General features: G+C 39.0%; 2 protein-coding genes and 1 pseudogene across 4 annotated transcripts in view; all 3 read right to left on the reverse strand.

The window, feature by feature from the left end:
• The window catches only part of NSF (N-ethylmaleimide sensitive factor, vesicle fusing ATPase), a 166303-nt gene that overhangs the window by 34314 nt on the left and 111718 nt on the right, over positions 1-20271 (reverse strand). For all 3 annotated transcript variants that reach the window (XM_032163943.2, XM_032163941.2, XM_032163942.2), the window contains exons 13-15: positions 19013-19108; positions 12767-12923; positions 9287-9420 (exon numbers count right to left, since the gene is read on the reverse strand). In XM_032163943.2, the coding sequence (XP_032019834.1) occupies positions 9287-9420; positions 12767-12923; positions 19013-19108 (387 nt within the window). The remainder of the gene's footprint in view (positions 1-9286; positions 9421-12766; positions 12924-19012; positions 19109-20271) is intronic.
• Positions 4024-4182, reverse strand: LOC116476089 (U2 spliceosomal RNA; annotated as a pseudogene).
• Positions 4940-8168, reverse strand: LOC116474995 (vesicle-associated membrane protein 5-like). Its single transcript, XM_058445317.1, has 2 exons — positions 8084-8168; positions 4940-5532 (listed from the first exon to the last, which is right to left on the reverse strand). Exons 1-2 carry the CDS (start codon positions 8166-8168, stop codon positions 5153-5155), a joined length of 465 nt encoding a protein of 154 aa, XP_058301300.1. The 3' UTR covers positions 4940-5152.

Here is a 20271-nt window from a genome sequence, read left to right on the forward strand (position 1 = left end):
CAGGCTTATGTTTTAGAAACATTTTCCTGATTGTATAGAAAAGCATTAGAGGGGAATAATAGTTAATTGAGATTGTAGAATTCTAGTGAGAAATGATGGTGGCCAGGGAGTGGGTGTGCTGATAAGTGGACAGAATCTAGAGATGTTTAGGAGGAGGAACTGAAAGAACTTGGTGAATAAATGGGTGTGGTGATGAAAGAGAAAACTGGAGTCAAGGATCCGTCCTGATTTGGCAACTGAAATAAAACACAGAGGTGAAGCTGGTTTGAAAATGGATCACGAGTACATTAAAGAGCAAGAAGAGAAGGGCCTTTTATCTTCTCCTCCCCAAACACAGAAAAAGAGAAAATGAGAATAGGGTATTTATTTCTGTCTCTTGATACATAATGATGGCTCCTTTTGTCTTTGAGTTGGTACATTCGAGACAACTGAAAAGCTCAGAAGCAGTTCTACAGTGGTTCTTTGCTACTTTTTTTGAAGACGGAACCAATAGGGCAGCCAATGTGGCATTTTATAAACTCAGGTAATTTTAAGGAATCACTGAAAATAATGCTTTGCTTTTCAAAACATTTTTCAGAATTCTACTAAAAGCTCTGATGCAAGCATGTAACTCTGACCATCAGGCTGTGAGATCATGGATTACAGCCATAGGGACCTGGGACACCACAGCCTGGCTGGTTGCAGGTTGTTTTTCCTTCTCAAAACAATGTACAGCTTATATGGCTGCAAGGACCTTACTCAGGACATTGCTTAGGTCTAAACTGATGATGACTTGCTACATGGTATGTAGTCTCACCAACTTATCTCAGATATTGTAATTCACAAAGCATTTCAAATCACTTCACAGTTGACTGCATGGCCTACACACAACATTTGAGAGGAAAAATACCTGCAGCAGTCACTTAATATCAAGTAGTGACGCTTGTTTTTGTTTTTTGCAGTCGGTCTCTGTACTAATTACTATCAGAAGGAGAGGTGCACTCACAGCAAGCTCTATTAACACACCGACCATGACGAAGGCTGTGCAATCCCAGTTGTAACTTGACTAGTTTCAGGTAACCAGTCAACTGAAACTCCTCTGGGTAGCTACTCTGCTCTAATTTAAATACATACACACACACACACCCCTTTCTCTTCTCACATGTAAATTTTCTTCCTTATCTAGTCACTAGTGCAACCTGTGCTCATAACTCTTCCCAGGATCCACGATTTCTGCCTAGTCTCCTCAGTCCCTTAGTCCCTTTCACCCTTTCTGGCCCAGGCCCCAGCAGAATTCTCACTAAGAAGATACTCAGAGTTGGCTGGCAAGTACATGAGGTTAGCTGCCACAGTAAAATCCAAGTGAGATATTTACATACTAAGCCAGGAAGCTGCACCACAACTTTAGGTAGATAAATCCCAGAAGGAGACGTACTGGAAAGAAAGATGCGAGAAAAGTAAAATTGTACAAACTGCCCTGGTCAGACGAGTACAACTGAAGTGCCAAACTCACCGTGAGTTATAGCACACAGCAGGTAACACAGTGCTTGCTCTAGATCCAAAGATGCCCCAATACAGAAGATACCAGGATGGCTGAGGCTGGAGGTAAGAAGGTAAGAACCATATCTTATAGACTCCCCCCCAAAATTAATCTTAAGAGTGTACAGTCAGTCTAGTTTTATTACAAAGTTTCCTGTAGAACAGGTAAAATTATCGACATATATATAGGGTCTTAAAGTTAGGTGGGAAGTCTGAAAGAGAAGGCTAAAGAAAAAAAAAGAAAGAACTGAAGAAGGAAATAATGTGGGAAAGAGTGGCATCAGTCAGCCTGTGTCTCATGAAATAACGGGAGGTCTACTCTAAAGGAAGGAAGAGCAGCTCTAGAAAACACAGAAGCCCATTATATCCACCTGTGCACATAATGAGATTGTCATATTAAACTGTAACCTCTCTTGCATACAAAGGTGGAGGGGCATGAGAGACATGCCAAAGGTGGAGGGGTATGACACAGGCTGCAGGAGCATGAGAGACAACCCAGAGTGTGGGGAGCCTGGGCTTAAGGCAAGAGTGTGCCACATGCACTCCATGAGCACTGAGGGACAGGAGAAGCGGGGCTCTGCCACGCAGGGATTAGAGGCAGGTCTGAATATGGTGCTCAAGGACACAGCAAGCTCTTAAGTCAAACAGCCCACTCCTGGGATCTTCAGACAAGTGGGGAGCCACCTGTGTGTGGGACAGGGGCAGCAGCTATGGGCTCCACAGTCTACACAAGTGCAAATGGGAGCACACCAGCATTAGTTCCATTAATCCCAGCCTTTTGGGATCACAAGCCACAACAAGCATGCTCTCAGGAGATTCAGCCCTCCATCCTCTGGGACCTCCTTAGTGCCCTTAGGTAAGCAAAGCCAAATACTCTGGTTCTTCTGGGGGCTGAAAGACTTCATCTCAATTCTGAAGTGCTTACCGTGAAGTACCTAGTTAGTAGAAATCTGATGACTGTAGGAATCTGATGGCTTAGAAAATCCCTAATGCAGTAAATCTGTCAGCGATTAGTTAAAAGCATACTCTAATCACATTTGGTAGCATATAAAAACGTAAATGAGCAAATTCAAATGGGTGCTATCAGTAATAATCTCTAATTTCTAAAAATAACTTGGGAGTAGACCACGCAAACATTAGCTGTCTGCTAATGAAACTGCCTCAGGAAGTGGACCTAAACTTTTGGCAAAGCTCTAAAGCTTCCCGGAATGACCTTAAAATCCTTTATTTGTTCTCCCTGCTTTTCAGGAAAAAATCTTACATTTTCACATATCGTGAGCCACAGAGAAGGGTATTCTTAATAATATAAAAAGTCACAAGGTCTGAAAGTTCTACATCAGCCTCCTTTCTATGCCAAAGAGATACAAGTGCCAAAGGACACAGTGTACTGAACAAAACAACAACAAATGCCCACCCCCAGCCATACAGGGACCTGTAGTCACTTCCGGAGTGCCCACTTCTCTCAGCTAATACATGCAAAAACTTCAACAAATCAGCTACATTATATATTAGGATGTTAACCAAAAACATCCAAATTCTGTTGCTTAGTAACTGCTGTCAAAAGATCCAATTTCCAGCTCTGCTCTTTGTATAGACTAAACCATGAAAAGAGGAGGATTAGGCATCACGATTCTGTTCTGTGCAGACTACAATTTGCAGTGGGATTTACAGGAGGATATTCAAAGAAGATTATTTCTTTCTTGCAAAGCTAGTGGAAAGGAAAATTTCTTCCATTAATTTTCAATCCTTTGAAAATAAGACTATATCATGTTATTAATGGGTACAGTTTTATAAATCACTGGTAGTTTAACTTAATTTTGTTCAATTTAGTTCTATCTGATTTTTCTACTTCATCTCTACTGATTGTATACTCAGAAAGCATCAAGATTAGGTAATTAGTTAAAATCAAATTCTGCTTTCTTCTTTTGTTCATTTAATGGCACAAATAGAACTAGTAAAATAGATTTTTAAAAAAGTATTGATGCAAAAACGGATGAAGGAATTAAAATTTAAAAATAGAATGAAGTTTGGGAAGCAAACATAAAATAGGGGAGAAGGGGAAGGTCTGTGAATACTTCAAATATCTTAATGGAACATATGGTATACCCCCCAGAACGTGAGGACAATACCTCATACATACTTCAGCAGTGTTGAGGAGTTTATCCATGGAGAAAGGATTCACTAATAAGCAAATTAAGAGAAGTACAAGGTGAATTTTAAATTAATTGAGAATAAACTACTTCCATGTATTTTAGCATCATCCATTTGTGAAAAAGAGGCAATAGTATAATTATAATAAAATCTCATGTACTCATTAAAGCAAGCCTAACAGCCCTCTCTACTAACAAAATCTCTTACCTGTTGGTTTAAGTAATAAAATGGTATGTAAAGATGCTCTATGAATTAACTAATTCAGACCACACATCTTTAACAAAAATTAATGTGTTAGATATTTTTCAGTTTCAGATTATTGTCATTGCAAAACATTTTGAAAAATCTTAAATTTGAGCATTTAGTCATTGAAATGTAGCTAAAGAAAAAACTAAATGCCAACCTTCTGCTTATCAAATTGGCAAAAAATATTTTAATAATACCAAGTATGGGTGAGAATCCCAAGAAACTCATACTCCACACTTGATCTTAGCCAAAAGGCCGAGAAGCGATGAAACTCATACTCTTATATGATGAGGCTACAAGTGCAAATTAGTACAACATTCTGAAGGGGTAGGCTTATAAAACCAAGAGTATTTTTTACCTAAGAGTTTTGATAGCACTATGTATCAAAAATCTTTACAATACTAATATTTTTACCTTAGCAATCCCACTTCTGAGAATTTGTCATAAGGAAATAATAAAAAATGTATGTATAATAATAAGTAAAAATAACCACTACACTTCATTGATTTCATATTATATCCCAGGCACTGTGTGATACTTTACAGAAATTACCATCTAATCCTCATAACCCTATAATGCAGCTATTATCTTCATTTGACAGATGAGAAAACAGTGGCTTATAGGTTAAATGACATATCCAAGGTCATTCGGCCAGTCAGGGTGGAGAGCTGAGCAAGCCCAAATTCTCGGCCATGTTATACTACTCTAGTGAAGAAAAATCTAATGAGAAAATGGGAGCAGTAATTTCCCTAGTTTGGTAGTCCTATGGAATACTGTTTTTATATAAATTTTAAATTTTTAGTTATGGCAACATAATAGTTATACATATTTATGGAGTACACGTACCATTTTGATACAAGTATAAAACATGTAATGATCAAATAAAGGTAGTTGTGAAACTCATTAAGCATGTATCATTTCTTTTTGTTAGGAATATTCAATTTCCACTCTTGTAGTTATTTTGATCTATACATAATTTTTTTTTTTTTTTTTTTAATCAGCTTTTACTGAGCTTCAGGTGGGGCTGGCCCAGCATGGCCAGTATGGCAGGGTGCCCTCGAGGGCCAATCTATGGCGTGACAGGAAATGCAGGGGTGCACATGTTGGGGCTGCCCTTTGGCACTCACTGGGGTGGGTCAGGGGTCAGCAAACACCAAGGGTCAGCAAACACCAAGGTTCTCTGGAGACTGGAACCAGCCAGTGCAGTCATTTGGCTTCTCCCTCAGGACCAGCTGAGTCAGTCCCCAGGCCCTGAGGTGGTGCCTGCATCCTGGGTCTGTGGGGCATTACTGCTGTCATTGCTCTGAGGGAGAAAGACGGCCAGCCGCTCAATCAGGATGATGAGTAGGCTGCCACCCACCACTAGCCCCAAGTAGATCCGACAACGGATGTTCTCCCAGCACTTCTTCTGGGCCAGGGTCTTTGTTGTCTTGCTGAAGGCTGAGCTCATATCCAGGAGTTGGTCTGAACACCGCTCCAGTTCGGCCAGCTTCCCATCACGCTCCAGGACCTTGTCAAAGTTGTTAAGCATGATTTCCGTCACCTTGTTTGCTTGCTGCTGGCACTGCTCCAACTCTTTCCCTGCTATCGCCCCCACCACCAGGCCCACTCCCCAAACTACACATTATTTTATTTTATTTTTTAGACGGAGTCTTGCTCTGTTGCCCAGGCTGGAGTGCAGTGGTGTGATCTCGGCTCACTGCAACCTCTGCCTCCCGGGTTCAAGCGATTCTCCTGCCTCAGCCTCCTCAGTAGCTGGGATTACAGGGCACGTGCCACCACGCCTGGCTAATTTTTGTATTTTTAGTAGAGACCGGGTTTCACCATGTTGGTCAGGCTGGTCTTGAACTCCTGACCTCGTGATACCCCCACCTCAGCCTCCCAAAGTGCTGGGATTACAGGCGTGAACCACTGTGCCTGGCCCATGATTTTTAAGTATAGTTAATTTATTGTGCTGTGGAACACTAGATCTTATTACTTCTATTTAATGGTATTTTTGTTACCACTACCCTTCCCAGCCTCTGATAACCATCATTCTAACTCTACCTCCGTGAGTTCAATTGTTTAGTTCCCATATATGAATGAGGACATGTGATATTTGACTTTCTGTGCCTGGTTCTTTCACTTAACATAATGTCTTCCAGGTCCTTCCTCCATGTTGTTGCAAATGTCAAGGATTTCATTCTTTTTAACTGGCGGTGTTACAGTCCACAGTGTATATGTGTCACGTTTTCTTTATCCATTCATCCACTGAGGGACATTCAGGCTGATTCCATTCCACTACTGTGAATACCGCTGCAATGAACTTGGGAATATAGATAACTCTTTGATATATGATATTATTTATAATTGTGAAAAAAACCTGGAAACAACCTAATTGTCCAACAAAAAGGGATTGTTCAGATATTAGACAGCTATTAATTTAAAATAATATTCAGATTAGCTTTAGTTACACTGAAAAAAGTTCATAATATTTTAAGTGAAAAAAGCAAGTTTACATCAGTATGTTTCAATGTAATCCCCAACATATAAGGGAGGGGTATATGTGTTCATGTGTGCACGTGTGTCTGAGTAGAAAAGAGAATTGAAGGTCAGATATGAATTTATTTTTATTTTCTTCTGTTCTTTCTTGTATTTTCTAAATTATTTCTGTAATTAGAAAAAGCTACCTTAATTTTTGCACTTACAACAACAAAAGAAAGGTTTTCTTCAGAATTATAAAACTTTATAAACTATTTGTGCTCTGAAAAAAAAATTAAAACATCTTCTTTCCATCCTCACACTAAAAATGGAGGTGCAGGCTGGGCACAGTGGCTCACGCCTGTAATTCCAGCACTTCGGGAGACTGAGGAGGGCAGATCACGAGGTCAGGAGATCGAGACCATCCTGGCTAACACAGTGAAACCCCGTCTCTACTAAAAATACAAAAAAATTAGCCAGGCATGGTGGCGGGCGCCTGTAGTCCCAGCTACTTGGGAAGCTGAGGCAGGAGAATGGCGTGAACCCAGGAGGTGGAGCTTGCAGTGAGCCGAGATCACGCCACTGTACTCCAGCCTGGGCGACAGAGCAAGACTCCATCTCAAAAAAAAAAAAAAAAAGGGAGGGGCAAGAACAGTAGTGGGAGGTAGACTAGAACTTACATTAAAGAATGACATTTACGTTTCATTTTCAAAAACAACCTGGAAGACTTAGCATCTTTAGACTGGTTTGAGCCCTCAGGCTTTTGTCAACCTATCATTAGGTAACAATGTGAAAACTATTTGCAGGGAAATATTTTGTAATATTTCTAATATATTTCTAAGAAACCTATGCTTCATTCCTTTCTCTTTTCTGAACTTTAATTACAAAGAATAATATTTTTCCCCCAAGGAAAACCAAATATTCTAATATAAATTTATTATACTGCTGAAGCAGAAATAATTTTTATAACTTTAAGAGTGCATGGATGATCCGGACAGTGAATCACGAATTAAAACAATTTTGAATAAGCTTGTATGGACACTTATTTTTATACTCCCTAGCCTTCTACTCATCTAAAACTCTACCTTGAAAGGCTTCAACAATTTGAAGATTAAATCATAAGTTATTAAGTCATTAATTTAACCATTTAAGCCTCTAAAATCAGCACATATTACCTTCCCCCTTCAAGTCAATTTGCAAGAGATTAAAATAATAAAAATGATAATATCTCACACTTACAAAGTAGCTTTGATCTGCAGAAGCCTGAAGTACTTTTTAAAAACTTTACAGAAAAACTAGGACCATCCACCCACATCTCAGAGTACATCTGAGGTAGAAGCTGGCAGCTGGTGGAAAGCAATGGAGTAATTTACCATCTGCAAAGATGACTACTACTTTTGAAAAAAGCACAGGAATAGATGATTTAGGAAAATGCAAATAGAATTAGCTATTCAATAAATAAATGGGACATTCAACAGCTACAGATTTCAAGGGCTGTTATTTAAATTTTTACCAGAAGAAGTGGGTTAAGGGTTCCCATCAGAGGGAAAACGAAAAACAAAGAAAAACAGCCCTACCTACTCTAGGGAAATCACTGGTCCCAGTTATTCTATTCTGGGAAGGACAGATACTATTGGTTTCACCTCAGAGACAGAATAAACTATGATATTATAAGTTCTTTTTGCATCTGGCAATATTTCCCTTTCACACTCAATTTCAAACATTTTTATGTATTTCTCTGGACTCTTCAGTGTGTATGCCTGGAATCCTGCTACAAGTTCTGCTTCCTCCATCCATTTGAAGTACCCTGTGCAATTTTCTGCCACCTGCACAAACAAGAGACTAGCTTCTCAAGCTTACATTTTTTGGGTGTCATCTTCCTTTTAAATCTATTTCTCCTCTTCAGTCTCTTTCCCAAAGAAACACCGAAGAATTCTACACTACTACATCTTTATAAAGCGAATGCCTAAGAGCAACGTAAAAGAAAACCCTGAGCTGTCTTTACTAGGTAGCACTTCAATTCTCAAGATTCTTTCACTTCATTCTAATTTTCCCACATCTCTTGGACTTAGTTCATATCTATAAAAGGTCAAGCATGAAAAAAAGAATTTAAATAAAAGAAATACTTCAGCTGGATACAAAAAATAATTTCATGACTGTCTGGCAGTATGCAAAATTAGAATAGCAATGGAAACATGATCTAACAAGTAAGATGGGACAGCCATTTAGAGTCTTCATCATTGATTTTTGTTGTTGTTGCATGGCACTTGCTTGAATGTAAGAGAGATGGACCAGATGGTCTTACAGTCTTTTCAGCTCTAGGATTCTATTCTATGCTGTTCTAACTTCACTGATGGTATAAAGTGGCCATGCTAATTAAGAAGGTGACGAGTGGCACTTGGAGAAAGGAAGATGGATGAGAACTGCATTAAGTTACCAAGCAGATTCTGATTATTACCTGATATAAAACTATCCCTTTGTAGGGATTCCTGGGACTATTTTCCCATTGATACATCTCTGTCTTCCTCAACTTAATTGACCCCAAAGAGTTCAACTTTGTATGATAATGAAAGAACTTTAAAAAATCATAAATGAATTTGTCCCACTTTATTCAAACATTTTCAACTATAACTCTTTTAATCAAATTGATACAAAACTAGGAAATGAAAATATGTACTAAACAAAGCATAATTTAGAAGGTAAAGGTACTCAATAAAATACATTACAAAGTTAGAAAATCTAAAACAGTCACTGCTTCCCCCATATTCTGCTGATAATTTGGTTCCACTTGAGAAGAACACAGTTGCTATGGGTTTATATGTATACATGTACAAAGGCATATATATGTGCGCGCACACACACACACACATTTAAGAGATAGGAAATTAAAATGAAAGTAAAATCTTGATACCTTCTTCATGGCCTGACATTTGGCCGTTTCAGAAAAGCCAATCATTTTATCAGGAGAACAGATCTTGATGAACGGAAAGTTGGATTCCTCTGCAATTTTTGCAGCTAAAGCAGTCTTCCCACTGTGAGGAGGGCCTGCATAAAGATATGAGCAAGTCAGGGGAAAAAAGCCAACCTAAGCAAAGAGAAATAAAACAAGTTTAAACTTTTATCCAGAACACACTGAGGTCTCGACTAGTTGCTCATTAACATTTCCTGACACAATTTCACAGCAGACATGTTTTCTCTTATTTATTAGCAACTAAACTTAATGAACTAATTAGCATTTCTCAAAAGTATGGTGAAATACATGCCTCATGACATTCTCACATATCCTTAGTCTTTCAAACTTTTGGCAAAATGTATAGAGTGTAAGGGTTTTGCTTCTTAAGAGAATGCATTCAAATGCATATTAGTACTTATGTTGTTAGTTCTATCAAATCATTTGTCTAACAAAAAAAGACAATCTTAGGAGCTGATATTGGGGGCAGGGGAAAACTGCCTTATTAGAAGCAAATGTGATGTAAAAAGTTAGAATTCTAAAGACTCAGGCCTTCTCATAAAGGCCAGCAAATCTATGAACTTACCTACATTTAGACATCCCTGACTTCCCTTCCCTGTTTTGGAAGCTGTGTCCCTTGTTCAACCATAAACCAATCAAATCTTCTTTCCATCTTCTCAGGAACCTGACATTACTGATTGTTCCTTTCTCCCATATGTTCGACTTCTTCCTCTTCCCTGAAGCCTTTCCAAAAGTGTTTTAGCATGTTCTAGTCTATCTGACAGTTTAATACATAACAACAAAAAACTCTTTCTGGACATCATACCCCTCAAAACTGCACCTTCTTCTCCCTTCAAAATGGAACTTGCCTATGTAATTATTAACACTGGCTGCTTTTGTTTTTCACCTCCCACCCATCCTCACTAAATCTTACGGCTCCCACCCCCATTACACCGAACAGGCTCCCATCAAGGTCACAAATGATCTCTATGTCATCAAACCCAACAAACACTTTGGTATCTTTTTCAGCCTCTTAGAAGCATTTGATACAATTCATAATTCCCCTCTTTCTTAAAATATGTTTCTTTTCTTGGCTTCTGTAACACACATTCTCTCTTTCTCCTTTCCTCTCTGGTTACTCTTGCTCAGTCTCTTTTGTCAACTTTTCTTTCTTTTTTTTTTTTTTTGAGATGGAGTCTCGCTCTGTCGCCCAAGCTGGAGTGCAGTGGCGCAATCTCGGCTCACTGCAACCTCCTCCTCCCGGGTTCACGCCATTCTCCTGCCTCAGCCTCTCCGAGTAGCTGGGACTACAGGCGCCCGCCACCACGCCCGGCTAATTTTTTGTATTTTTAGTAGAGACGGGGTTTCACCGTGGTCTCGATCTCCTGACCTCATGATCCGCCCGCCTCGGCCTCCCAAAGTGCTGGGATTACAAGCGTGAGCCACCGCGCCCGGCCTCTTTTGTCAATTTTTCTGCTTTGTTTAGTCCTTAAGTGTTAACATGCCTCAGAGACAAGTTCTAGGCCTCCTTTTCATCTCAACCCACACCCTCACTGTAAGTGATTTCATCCACTCCCGTGGCTTCAACTGCAGTCTACATACTGGCAACTCATGAGTCTACTGCTAGCCAGACCCACATATCCAACAGGCTGCTCAACATTTCCGATTTACTTCTCCTATATGACCCTTGAATTTAACATGTTCAAAACTGAACTCATCATCTTTCTTCCAGAAATCTGCTTTCCATTGAGTTCCCAATCTTAGTAAACAGCACCATTTACCGGGTTATGTATGCCAGAACCCAGGGGGTCATGTTTGATACCTCTGCCCACATTCAATCTAACAAATATTTCTAGGCTTCAGCTTCCCCACCTACAAAATAGAGACAACAGCAGCAACTACCCTTGGAGGACTGAAGTGGGGTTTAAATAGATAATCTGTGGAGAGGATGTGGAGAAATAGGAACACTTTTACACTATTGGTGGGACTGTAAGCTAGTTCAACCATTGTGGAAGTCAGTATGGCAATTCCTCAGGGATCTAGAACCAGAAATACCATTTGACCCAGCCATCCCATTACTGGGTATATACCCAAAGGACTATAAATCGTGCTGCTATAAAGACACATGCACACATGGTGCAGCAAACCAACATGGCACATGGATACATATGTAACAAACCTGCACATTGTGCACATGTACCCTAAAACTTAAAGTATAATAATAATAAAAAAATAAAAAAAAATAGATAATATGTGCACAGTGCTAGTAGAGTGACTGGCAAATAGCAAGGGCTCAAAAAATGTTAGCATAATTATGATTGACAATAATAATGAGGTCATTTTTATTCTATCTCCTAAATATTTCTAATTAGTCTACTTATCTCCATCTATACTACTCCACATACTTCAAACCACAATCGACTCTCATTAAGACTAATCCAACTGCTTCTAATCATTAGTCTCTTCTGTATCTTTTTGCCCCTCCAATCCATTCTCCATCATAAAGCAGTCATGATGATGTGGCTTCACTGCTTAAAATCCTACAAACGGCTTCCCATTGCCCCTAAGATAGTTTAAATCTTTAATATGGCCTCCAAGGCTTTATATGAACTGGCTTCTATCTGCTTCTACAGTCTCATGTCAGGACAATCTCCCTTTCTGTTTCAAGCTCCTTCCTGCCCAGGACTTTTTCACATGCTCTGCTTCAAACATCCTCCCCAATGACTTTGGCTGGCCAGAGTCTCCTCACTGGTCAAGTCATGGCTTAATATGTTTCTCTCAGGGAGCTCTCATCCCCCAGACCTTTAGAGGTAGTTAGGTTCCCTAGTCATGGGGCCTCACTGAACTTTTCTGCCATCATACTAATTATAACTGTAAATTAATTATTTGTGAATGGAATGTCCTTCCCCTTTTGTCTGTCTACTCAATAAAATCCTAACTGGTCTTTCAAGGCCTAGATTAAATAGCATCTCTAGTTTTCCCTGACCACCCCTATGCAAAATGACTTGTATTCACATACACCTTTACACACATACACCGTAGTCAGGAATTTCTTTACATTGCCTTTGTTCATGACCAGACTGAATGAACACTTGAATGTCTTTGTATCCCCAGCAACTAGTTCAATGACTAAAATACAAGTACTCAGTAAGTATTTATTTAACTGAGGCTAAGTGGCATCATTTAGCGTATTAAGTGCCACAGAAATACAGATATAATCCTACAAGAAAACTAGTTGCTATCTTTCCTCACTAACATTCTACCCCAAGAAAATTTTAATTTGTACACAATATTGGTACATAGACTGGATTATTATTTTCAGATCAAGAACAAGGTTAAAAACGGAAAAGAATTCACTTTTCTAGAATGTGCTTACGGGCTTTTAAAAAACGCTGCTTTTTTTCCTTTAACTTTTAATGTCATCTCCTCATTCGTTCTCACCTTCCAGAAGCACGCTGACCAATGGTGTGCGGTCACTGTTCTTAGTCTGCTGCACCAGCAGCTCCCCATCATCTAGAACTCGAGTAACTGGGTCACCCCATTTGATGATACCATTCATAATGTAACTTGCATAATCTTCTTGGTTTGTGCCAAATGCCTATTAAGAAAAAGGATAGTTTAAAGCATTTTGAGCATTAGTGTTAAAAACTATCTAACAGTGTAAAAGACGAGTTATAATTCGTACATGCTAAAGGTATTGATCACTATCCCATATTAATATAAAAAGCCTGGGAAGCAAAACAACTTGGATAATTTCTCATTTAACTTTTTTCCCAATAGGAAAAAAAGGGCTGCTTTGAGTGACTTAATGGAATAAAAACAATGGATTCTAGGCTGAGATTCCACCAGAGCTCAAACCCTCATAATTCCTGAGAGAAAGAATATGTTCCAATGTGCTTATTTTTATCAACAGTATGCAGTTTGAGGCTGTTCTGTTAAGAACAAAGGAAAAAAGAGATTATGGACTTAGAAATAGCACAATAGATAAATATACTACCTTAACACTGACTGCAGGTGCTATGGATTAACATGAGAATATGAAATGGTAATGAGAAGATCATGTTCACATCAACTTTGTGGTAGGGGACATAGTTAAATGGCACCAATGTTAAGTTTATACGTGTAAATATAAGATTTAGGACGAGACAGAAATGAGGAGCTATAATGAAAAGGATATAAAAGCAATTACTACAGATAATAATTCTATTTGTGTTCCCTACATATTGGAGCTTAAATTGCACCCTGCTTCATTTTCAACTTTTAATCTCAAAGGTTATACCTCCCATCAAAACAGCTGCCAAAAGTAGTCAATAACTTTAGTATTTACAATTGAACTGGATTTTCATGAGGTTAACAGAATAAATAGGAAAACATAACCTACCACATGTAAAGATCATATACATGTAAAGATCATGTATCTTGAGAATTTCAATTTTTTAAAGATCATCACATCCCTCAAAAAGTCAACTTTTGATTACCTGATGTATGGAATAGTTTTAATAGTTCTTTAGAACATGGACCTCACATAAAGCTGTTTTTGTAATACTGTCTTTGAAACAGTATCCAGTGATCTCATATCTCTAATACTTTGCCACAAAATAATTTTTCAGACCACTTTTTAGGTAGTCTCCTTGCATATACTGGTCCTTTGATTCCTGAATGAATACAGAGGAAGGTCCTCATTCTTTGGCCTGGATATGGCAAATTCAGTAGTAGTGTAAAAAGTAATGATGAACCTAATCCGTACTGGCTGAATGGCTGTTCTAAGAAATTTTTATGGCTGGGTGCAGTGACTCAAGCCTATAATCCCAGCACTTTGGGAGGCTGAGGCGGGCGGATCACCTGAGGTCCGGAGTTCCAGACCAACCTGGCCAACATGGTGAAACCTCATCTATACTAAAAATACAAAAATTAGTTGGGTGTGGTGGTGTGTGCCTGTAATCCCAGCTACTTGGGAGGCTGAGGTAGCTCGAGAATCGCTTGAACCCGGGAGGCGGAGGTTGCAGTGAGCCGAGATCGCGCCACTGCACTCCAACCTGGGAGACACAGCAAGACTCCATCTCATTTAAAAAAAAAAAATTATAGGCTGGCTTTTGTCTTTAATTTTTCCAGTTATATACTCCAAGCCTCACAGCAGAAGCTTTAAGATGCCTGAACCATAAAACAGTGACTCTCCAAAGATATATAACATGTATCTCTTCCTTACATATCCCATAATTTCATTTTTTTTTTATCCTCCAGACCCTTGGAATAAATAAAATTAAGTTTTTAGTTGTCACTTCCTCATGGCCAAATTACTTGTTGTTAAAAAAATCTTGGAGTTACTTTTGAAAGTGATTATTTTATATTTAAAAGTCACAATAGTAATAAAAAGACAGGGCTAACCAAATCTGTTTTTGTCTTTATAAGAGATACTTGGAACAAATAATGATTGTTAAGAATATATAACAGGCCAGGTGCAGTGGCTCACGCCTGTAATCCCAGCACTTTGGGAGGCCAAGGTAGGTGGATTATGAGGTCAGGAGATTGAGACCATCCTGGCCAACAAAGTGAAACCTCGTCTCTATTAAAAATACAAAAATTAGCCGGGCATGGTGGCACATGCCTGCAGTCCTAGCTACTCAGGAAGCTGAGGCACGAGAATCTCTTGAACCCAGGAGGCGGGGGTTGCAGTGAACCAAAACTGCGCCACTGCACTCCAGCCTGGCAACAGAGCGAGACTCAGTCTCAAAAAAAAAAAAAAAAAATATATATATATATATATATATAAAATAAATGATGGCCAAGTGCAGTGGCTCATGCCTATAATCCTAGCACATTGGGAGGCTGAGGTAGGCAGATCACTTGAGGTCAGGAGTTTGAAACCAGCCTGGCCAACATGGTGAAACCCTGTCTCTACTAAAAATACAAAAAAATTAGCCGGGCGTGGTGATGGGCACCTACAATCCCAGCTACTGTGGAGGCTGAGGCAGGAGAATCACTTAAACCCAGAAGGCAGAGGTTGCAGTGAGCCGAGATTGTGCCACTGCACTCCAGCCTGGGTGACAGAGCGAGACTCCGTCTCCAAAAAAAAAAAAAAATAGATATATAACAAATGGTTGATAAGCATATGAAAAGATACATATCACCACTAATCATTATGAAAATACAAATCAAAACTACAATGATATTTCACTTCATACTCATTAGGATGGCTACTACCAAAAAAAACAGAAAATAATGTGTTGGTGAGCATGTGGAGAAGTCAGAACTTTTGTGCACCATTGGTGGGAATGTAAAATGGTACAGCCACCGTGGAAAACGGTATGGTGGTTCCCCAAAAAATTAAAAATAGAATTACTATATGATCCAGCAATTCCGCTTCTGAGTATATACCCAAAAGAACTAAAAACAGGGTCTTGAAGAGATATCTGTATAGCCATGCTCATGACAGCATTACTCAAAATAGCTAAAATGTGGCAGAAGCCCGGCTGCCATTGACAGAGGAATGGATAACAACATGTGGTACGTACATATCATGGATTTTTTTTTTTTTTTTTTTTGAGACAGGGTCTTGCTCTGTCACCAGGCTGGCGTGCAGTGGCACAATCTCGGCTCACTGCAACCTCCACCTCCCGGATTCAAATGATTCTCATGTCTCAGCCTCCCAAGTAGCTGGGATTACAGGTGTGTGCCGCCACTCCTGGCTAATTTTTGTATTTTTTAGTAGAGATGGGGTTTCACCATGTTGGCCAGGCTAGTTTTGAACTCCTGACTTCAGGTGACCCACCCACCTCAATCTCCAAAAGTGCTGGGATTACAGGCAAGGGCCACCACACCTGGCCCATATAATGGAATATTATCCAGCCTTAAAAAGGAAGAAAATTCTGACATGCTGCAAGATGGTTGAACCTTGAGGACATTATGCTATGTCAAATAAGATAGTTACAAAAAGACAAATACTATGATTCCACTTACATGAGGTACTTAAGATTAGTGAAATTCATAAAGATGGACAGTAGAATGGTGGCTGCCAGGTGTTGTAGGGGAGGGAAAAAAGAGTTATTATTTAATGGGTATAGAGTTTCAGTTCAAGAAGAAAAGAGTTTTGGAGATGGATGGTGGTGATGATTATACAACATTATGAATATACTTAATACCCTGAACTATACATTTAAAAATGATTACAATGGTAAACTTTATATGTATCTTAACACAATACAAAATTGAGAAAAAAAGAGTAAAGAACTTGTATCAATCAAATAAGCAGTACAACAGAAAAAGAGGCAAAAGATTTGAACAGTATTTCGCACAATACATGCATGTGGTCAATTAACATATGGAGAAATGCTTAAGTTCTTCAGTAATAACTAAAATGCAAATCAAGACTGAAATGAGATCTCATTTTACACCTAACTGAATGGCAAAAATTAAATCTGAGGCTGGGTGCAGTGGCTCATGCCTGTGTAATCCCAGTACTTTCGAAAGCCAAGGCAGGCAGATCACCTGAGGTCAGGAGTTCGAGACCAGCCTAGCCAACATGGTGAAACCCCGTCTCTACTAAAAATACAAAAATCAGCCAAGCATGGTGGTAGGCACCTGTAATCCCAGCTACTCAGGAGGCTGAGGCAGGAGAATTGCTTGAACCCGGGAGATGGAGATCGCAGTGAGCAGAGATCACACCACTGCACTCCAGCCTGGGCAACAGAGTGAGACTCCATCTCAAAAAAAATAAATAAATAAAAAATAAATCTGATAATACCAAGTGTTGGAGAGGATACAGAACAAGAGGATATCTTTCATAGTATTGGGGGCAGTGTTAATTGGTTCAACTGCTGGGAAATGTTTTTTTAAAGCTGGACATTCATATAGCCAACAACCTAATAATTTTATTCCTAAATAAGAGAAATTCATTCAAGACTGCTTATGACAAATCTTTTTTAATAACAAAAAACTGGTAACATTCACAATTGACAGGAAAATAGATAAATTGTGGTAGTCACACAATGGAATACTCTTCAGCATGAAAATGAATGATGTCTAGCTACAAGAAATCATATAGATCAGCAGTCCCCAACCTTTGTGGCATCAGGGACCAGTTTCATAGAAGACAATTTTTCCATGGGGAGGGGAGGTGGTTTCGGGGTGTTTTAAATGCATTACTTTTTTTTTTTTTTTTTTGAGACAGAGTCTCGCTCTGTCACCCAGGCTGGAGTGCAGTGGTGCGATCTTGACTCACTGCAACCTCTGCCTCCTGGGTTCAAGAGATTCTCCTGCCTCAGCCTCCTGGGTAGCTGGGATTACAGGCACGTACCACTACATCCAGCTAATTTTTGTATTTTAGTAGAGATGGGGTTTCACCATGTTGGTCAGGCTGGTCTCGAACTCCCGACCTCGTGATCTGCCTGCCTCAGCCTCCCAAAGTGCTAGGATTACAGGCATGAGCCACCATGCCCAGCCCAAGCACATTACATTTATTGTGCACTTTATTTCTATTATTATTACATTATAATATATAATGAACTAATTATACAACTCACCATAATGTAGAATCAGTGGGAGCCCTGAGCTTGTTTTCCTGCAACTATATGGTCCCATCTGGGGGTGATGGGAGACAGTGACAGATCATCAGGCATTAGATTCTCATAAGGAGTGTGCAATCTAGATCCCTCAGATATGCAGTTCACAATAGGGTTCATACTCATATGAGAATCTAATGTCACCACAGATCTGACAGGAGGTGGAGCTCGGGTGGTAACACGAGCAATAGGGAGTGGCTGTAAATACAGATGAGGCTCACTCGCTTGCTGCTCACCTCCTGCTGTGTGGCCCAGTTCCTAACAGGCCACGGACCAGTACTGAGGGTTGGGGATCCCTGATATAGATGACTCTTGGTAATAAAATATTTAATAAACAGCAAGTCCCAGAAATGAAAATATAGACTAATAACAGTGTGTCATAAAGATTAAGATTAATCTTAATGGACCTGAGGTCCATTTAAGAAAGAAAAACACACACTTCTTTAAGAACTGGGACTTTCTACAACTTGTTTTTGTACTAACACAGGACTCTAAACAAAAGTTACTCAAATGTTAGTAGTTGTTTTATAGGAAAATGGGTTAATAACCTTATACTGTATTCTAAAGCTCCAACTATGACTATTTTGAATGCATTTTAAGAAAACCAACCCTTTTTAAGTCTTAGAAACTATAGTAGTCAGAGAAACTAAATGTATTGAGCAAGAAAAAGGGATGCCTTGGAAGAGGCTGAGGAAAGGAAGAGAAAGAGAGAGAGAGAGAGCGAGGAGGATATGAGAGTTAATTTTAAATATCCTAATAACTGACATATGGAAGATGGACTGAAGTTAGGTTTCTGTAGCTTGGGATTGTGTAAGAATCAATAAGAAAATTAATTCTAGTTCAATATAAAGTAAAACAATAACTGGAAAGTCTCAAAACTGAATGGCCTGCCTTACAAGATGGTAAGCTTCCTATCATGAAAATATTTAGGTAAATAACATCACCAGCCACTAGTATTATTGTACAGATGTTTCTCATACTGAACATTTCCAATACTAAAATTTTCTCATTTTATGAAACTGCATATGCTATAACCTTCCACGCTACTGGGTAAATGGCACTTATTCTTCTCCTAAGTTATTATTATCATTACTTTTTGGCCTATATATCACTCAATGGGCATACTCACTGGTTTGATATCATTCTCCAAAGAAGCAAGGAAGTCTCCTCTCGTCACTTGCAGGCTTTCTGCTTTCTCCATGTCCACTTCCACTTTAGTACTGGCCTAAGAAGAGATAAAAACAAAATGTAAGGACTTTCAAGATTTAAGAATAGTTAAGAATATATTCAGTTTAAGAACGTAACTTTTGAGGATTTAAAAGCATATTTTCACAGATAAAAAAATCTGAAATATTTGCAAATCATATATGTGATAAGGGATTAATATCCAGAATACATAGAGAAGTGCCAAAATTGAACAAAAAAACCAAATAAAAAATGGGCAAAGAACTTAAACAAACATTTCTCCAAAAAAGATATACAAATGGCCTTAAATAAGCACATGAAAAGATGTTCAACCTCACTAATCATTAGGGAAATGCAAATCCAAACTACAAAGAGATTTCACTTCATACTCATTAGGATAGCTACTACCACAAAAATGCAGAAAATAAGAAGTGTTGGTAAGGATGCGGAGAAATCAGAACCCTTATGCACTGTTGGTGGGAACATAAGTAAAATGGTTCAGTTACTGTGGAAAACAAAAATATGGTGGTTCCTCGTAAAATTAAAAATAGAATTATCATATGATCCAGCAATTCCACTTCTGGGTATACACCCCAAAGAACTGAAAACAGGGTCTTGAAGAGATATCTGTACAGCCTTGTTCATGACAGCATTACTCACAACAGCTAAAATGTGGAAGAAATCCGTATGTCTATTGACAGAGGAACAGATAAACAAAATGTGTTATGTACATACAATGGAATATTATTCAGCCTTAGAAAGAAAATTCTGACATGCTGCAACATGATGAACCTTGAGGACATTACGCTAAGTTAAATAAGCAAATACTGTACAATCAACTTATATGAGGTTCCTGGAGTAGCTGATATCCAAGAGACAGAAAGTAAAATGGTGGCTGCCAGGGGATAGGGAGAGGAAGGAATGGGGAGTTACTGTTTATGGGTATGGAGTTTCAGTTTTACAAGAGGAAAAGAGGTCTGGAGATGAATGGTAGTGATGGTTGCACAACATTAACAATGTATTTAATGCCACTGAATTGTACATTTAAAATGGTTACACGGTAAATTTTATGGTTTTTTGTTTTGTTTTGTTTTGTTTTTGAGACGCAGTCTCACTCTGTCCCCCAGGCTGGAGTGCAGTGGTGCGATCTTGGCTCACTGCAAGCTCCGCCTCCCAGATTCACGCCATTCTCCTGCCTCAGCC

This window comes from Hylobates moloch, unplaced genomic scaffold (genome assembly GCF_009828535.3).
Source record: "Hylobates moloch isolate HMO894 unplaced genomic scaffold, HMol_V3 SCAFFOLD_10, whole genome shotgun sequence".
NCBI lineage: Eukaryota > Metazoa > Chordata > Mammalia > Primates > Hylobatidae > Hylobates > Hylobates moloch.

What these genes read in the sequence shown, in the direction of transcription:
- LOC116474995 (XM_058445317.1), bottom strand. Translation starts at nt 8,168, where the DNA reads ATGGAGGAAGCAGAACTTGTAGCAGGATTCCAGGCATACACACTGAAG. An exon ending in AAAAATGTTTGAAATTGAGT is followed by an intron (nt 5,533 to 8,083) that starts GTGAAAGGGAAA and finishes AATAATGTGTAG; the next exon opens with TTTGGGGAGTGGGCCTGGTG.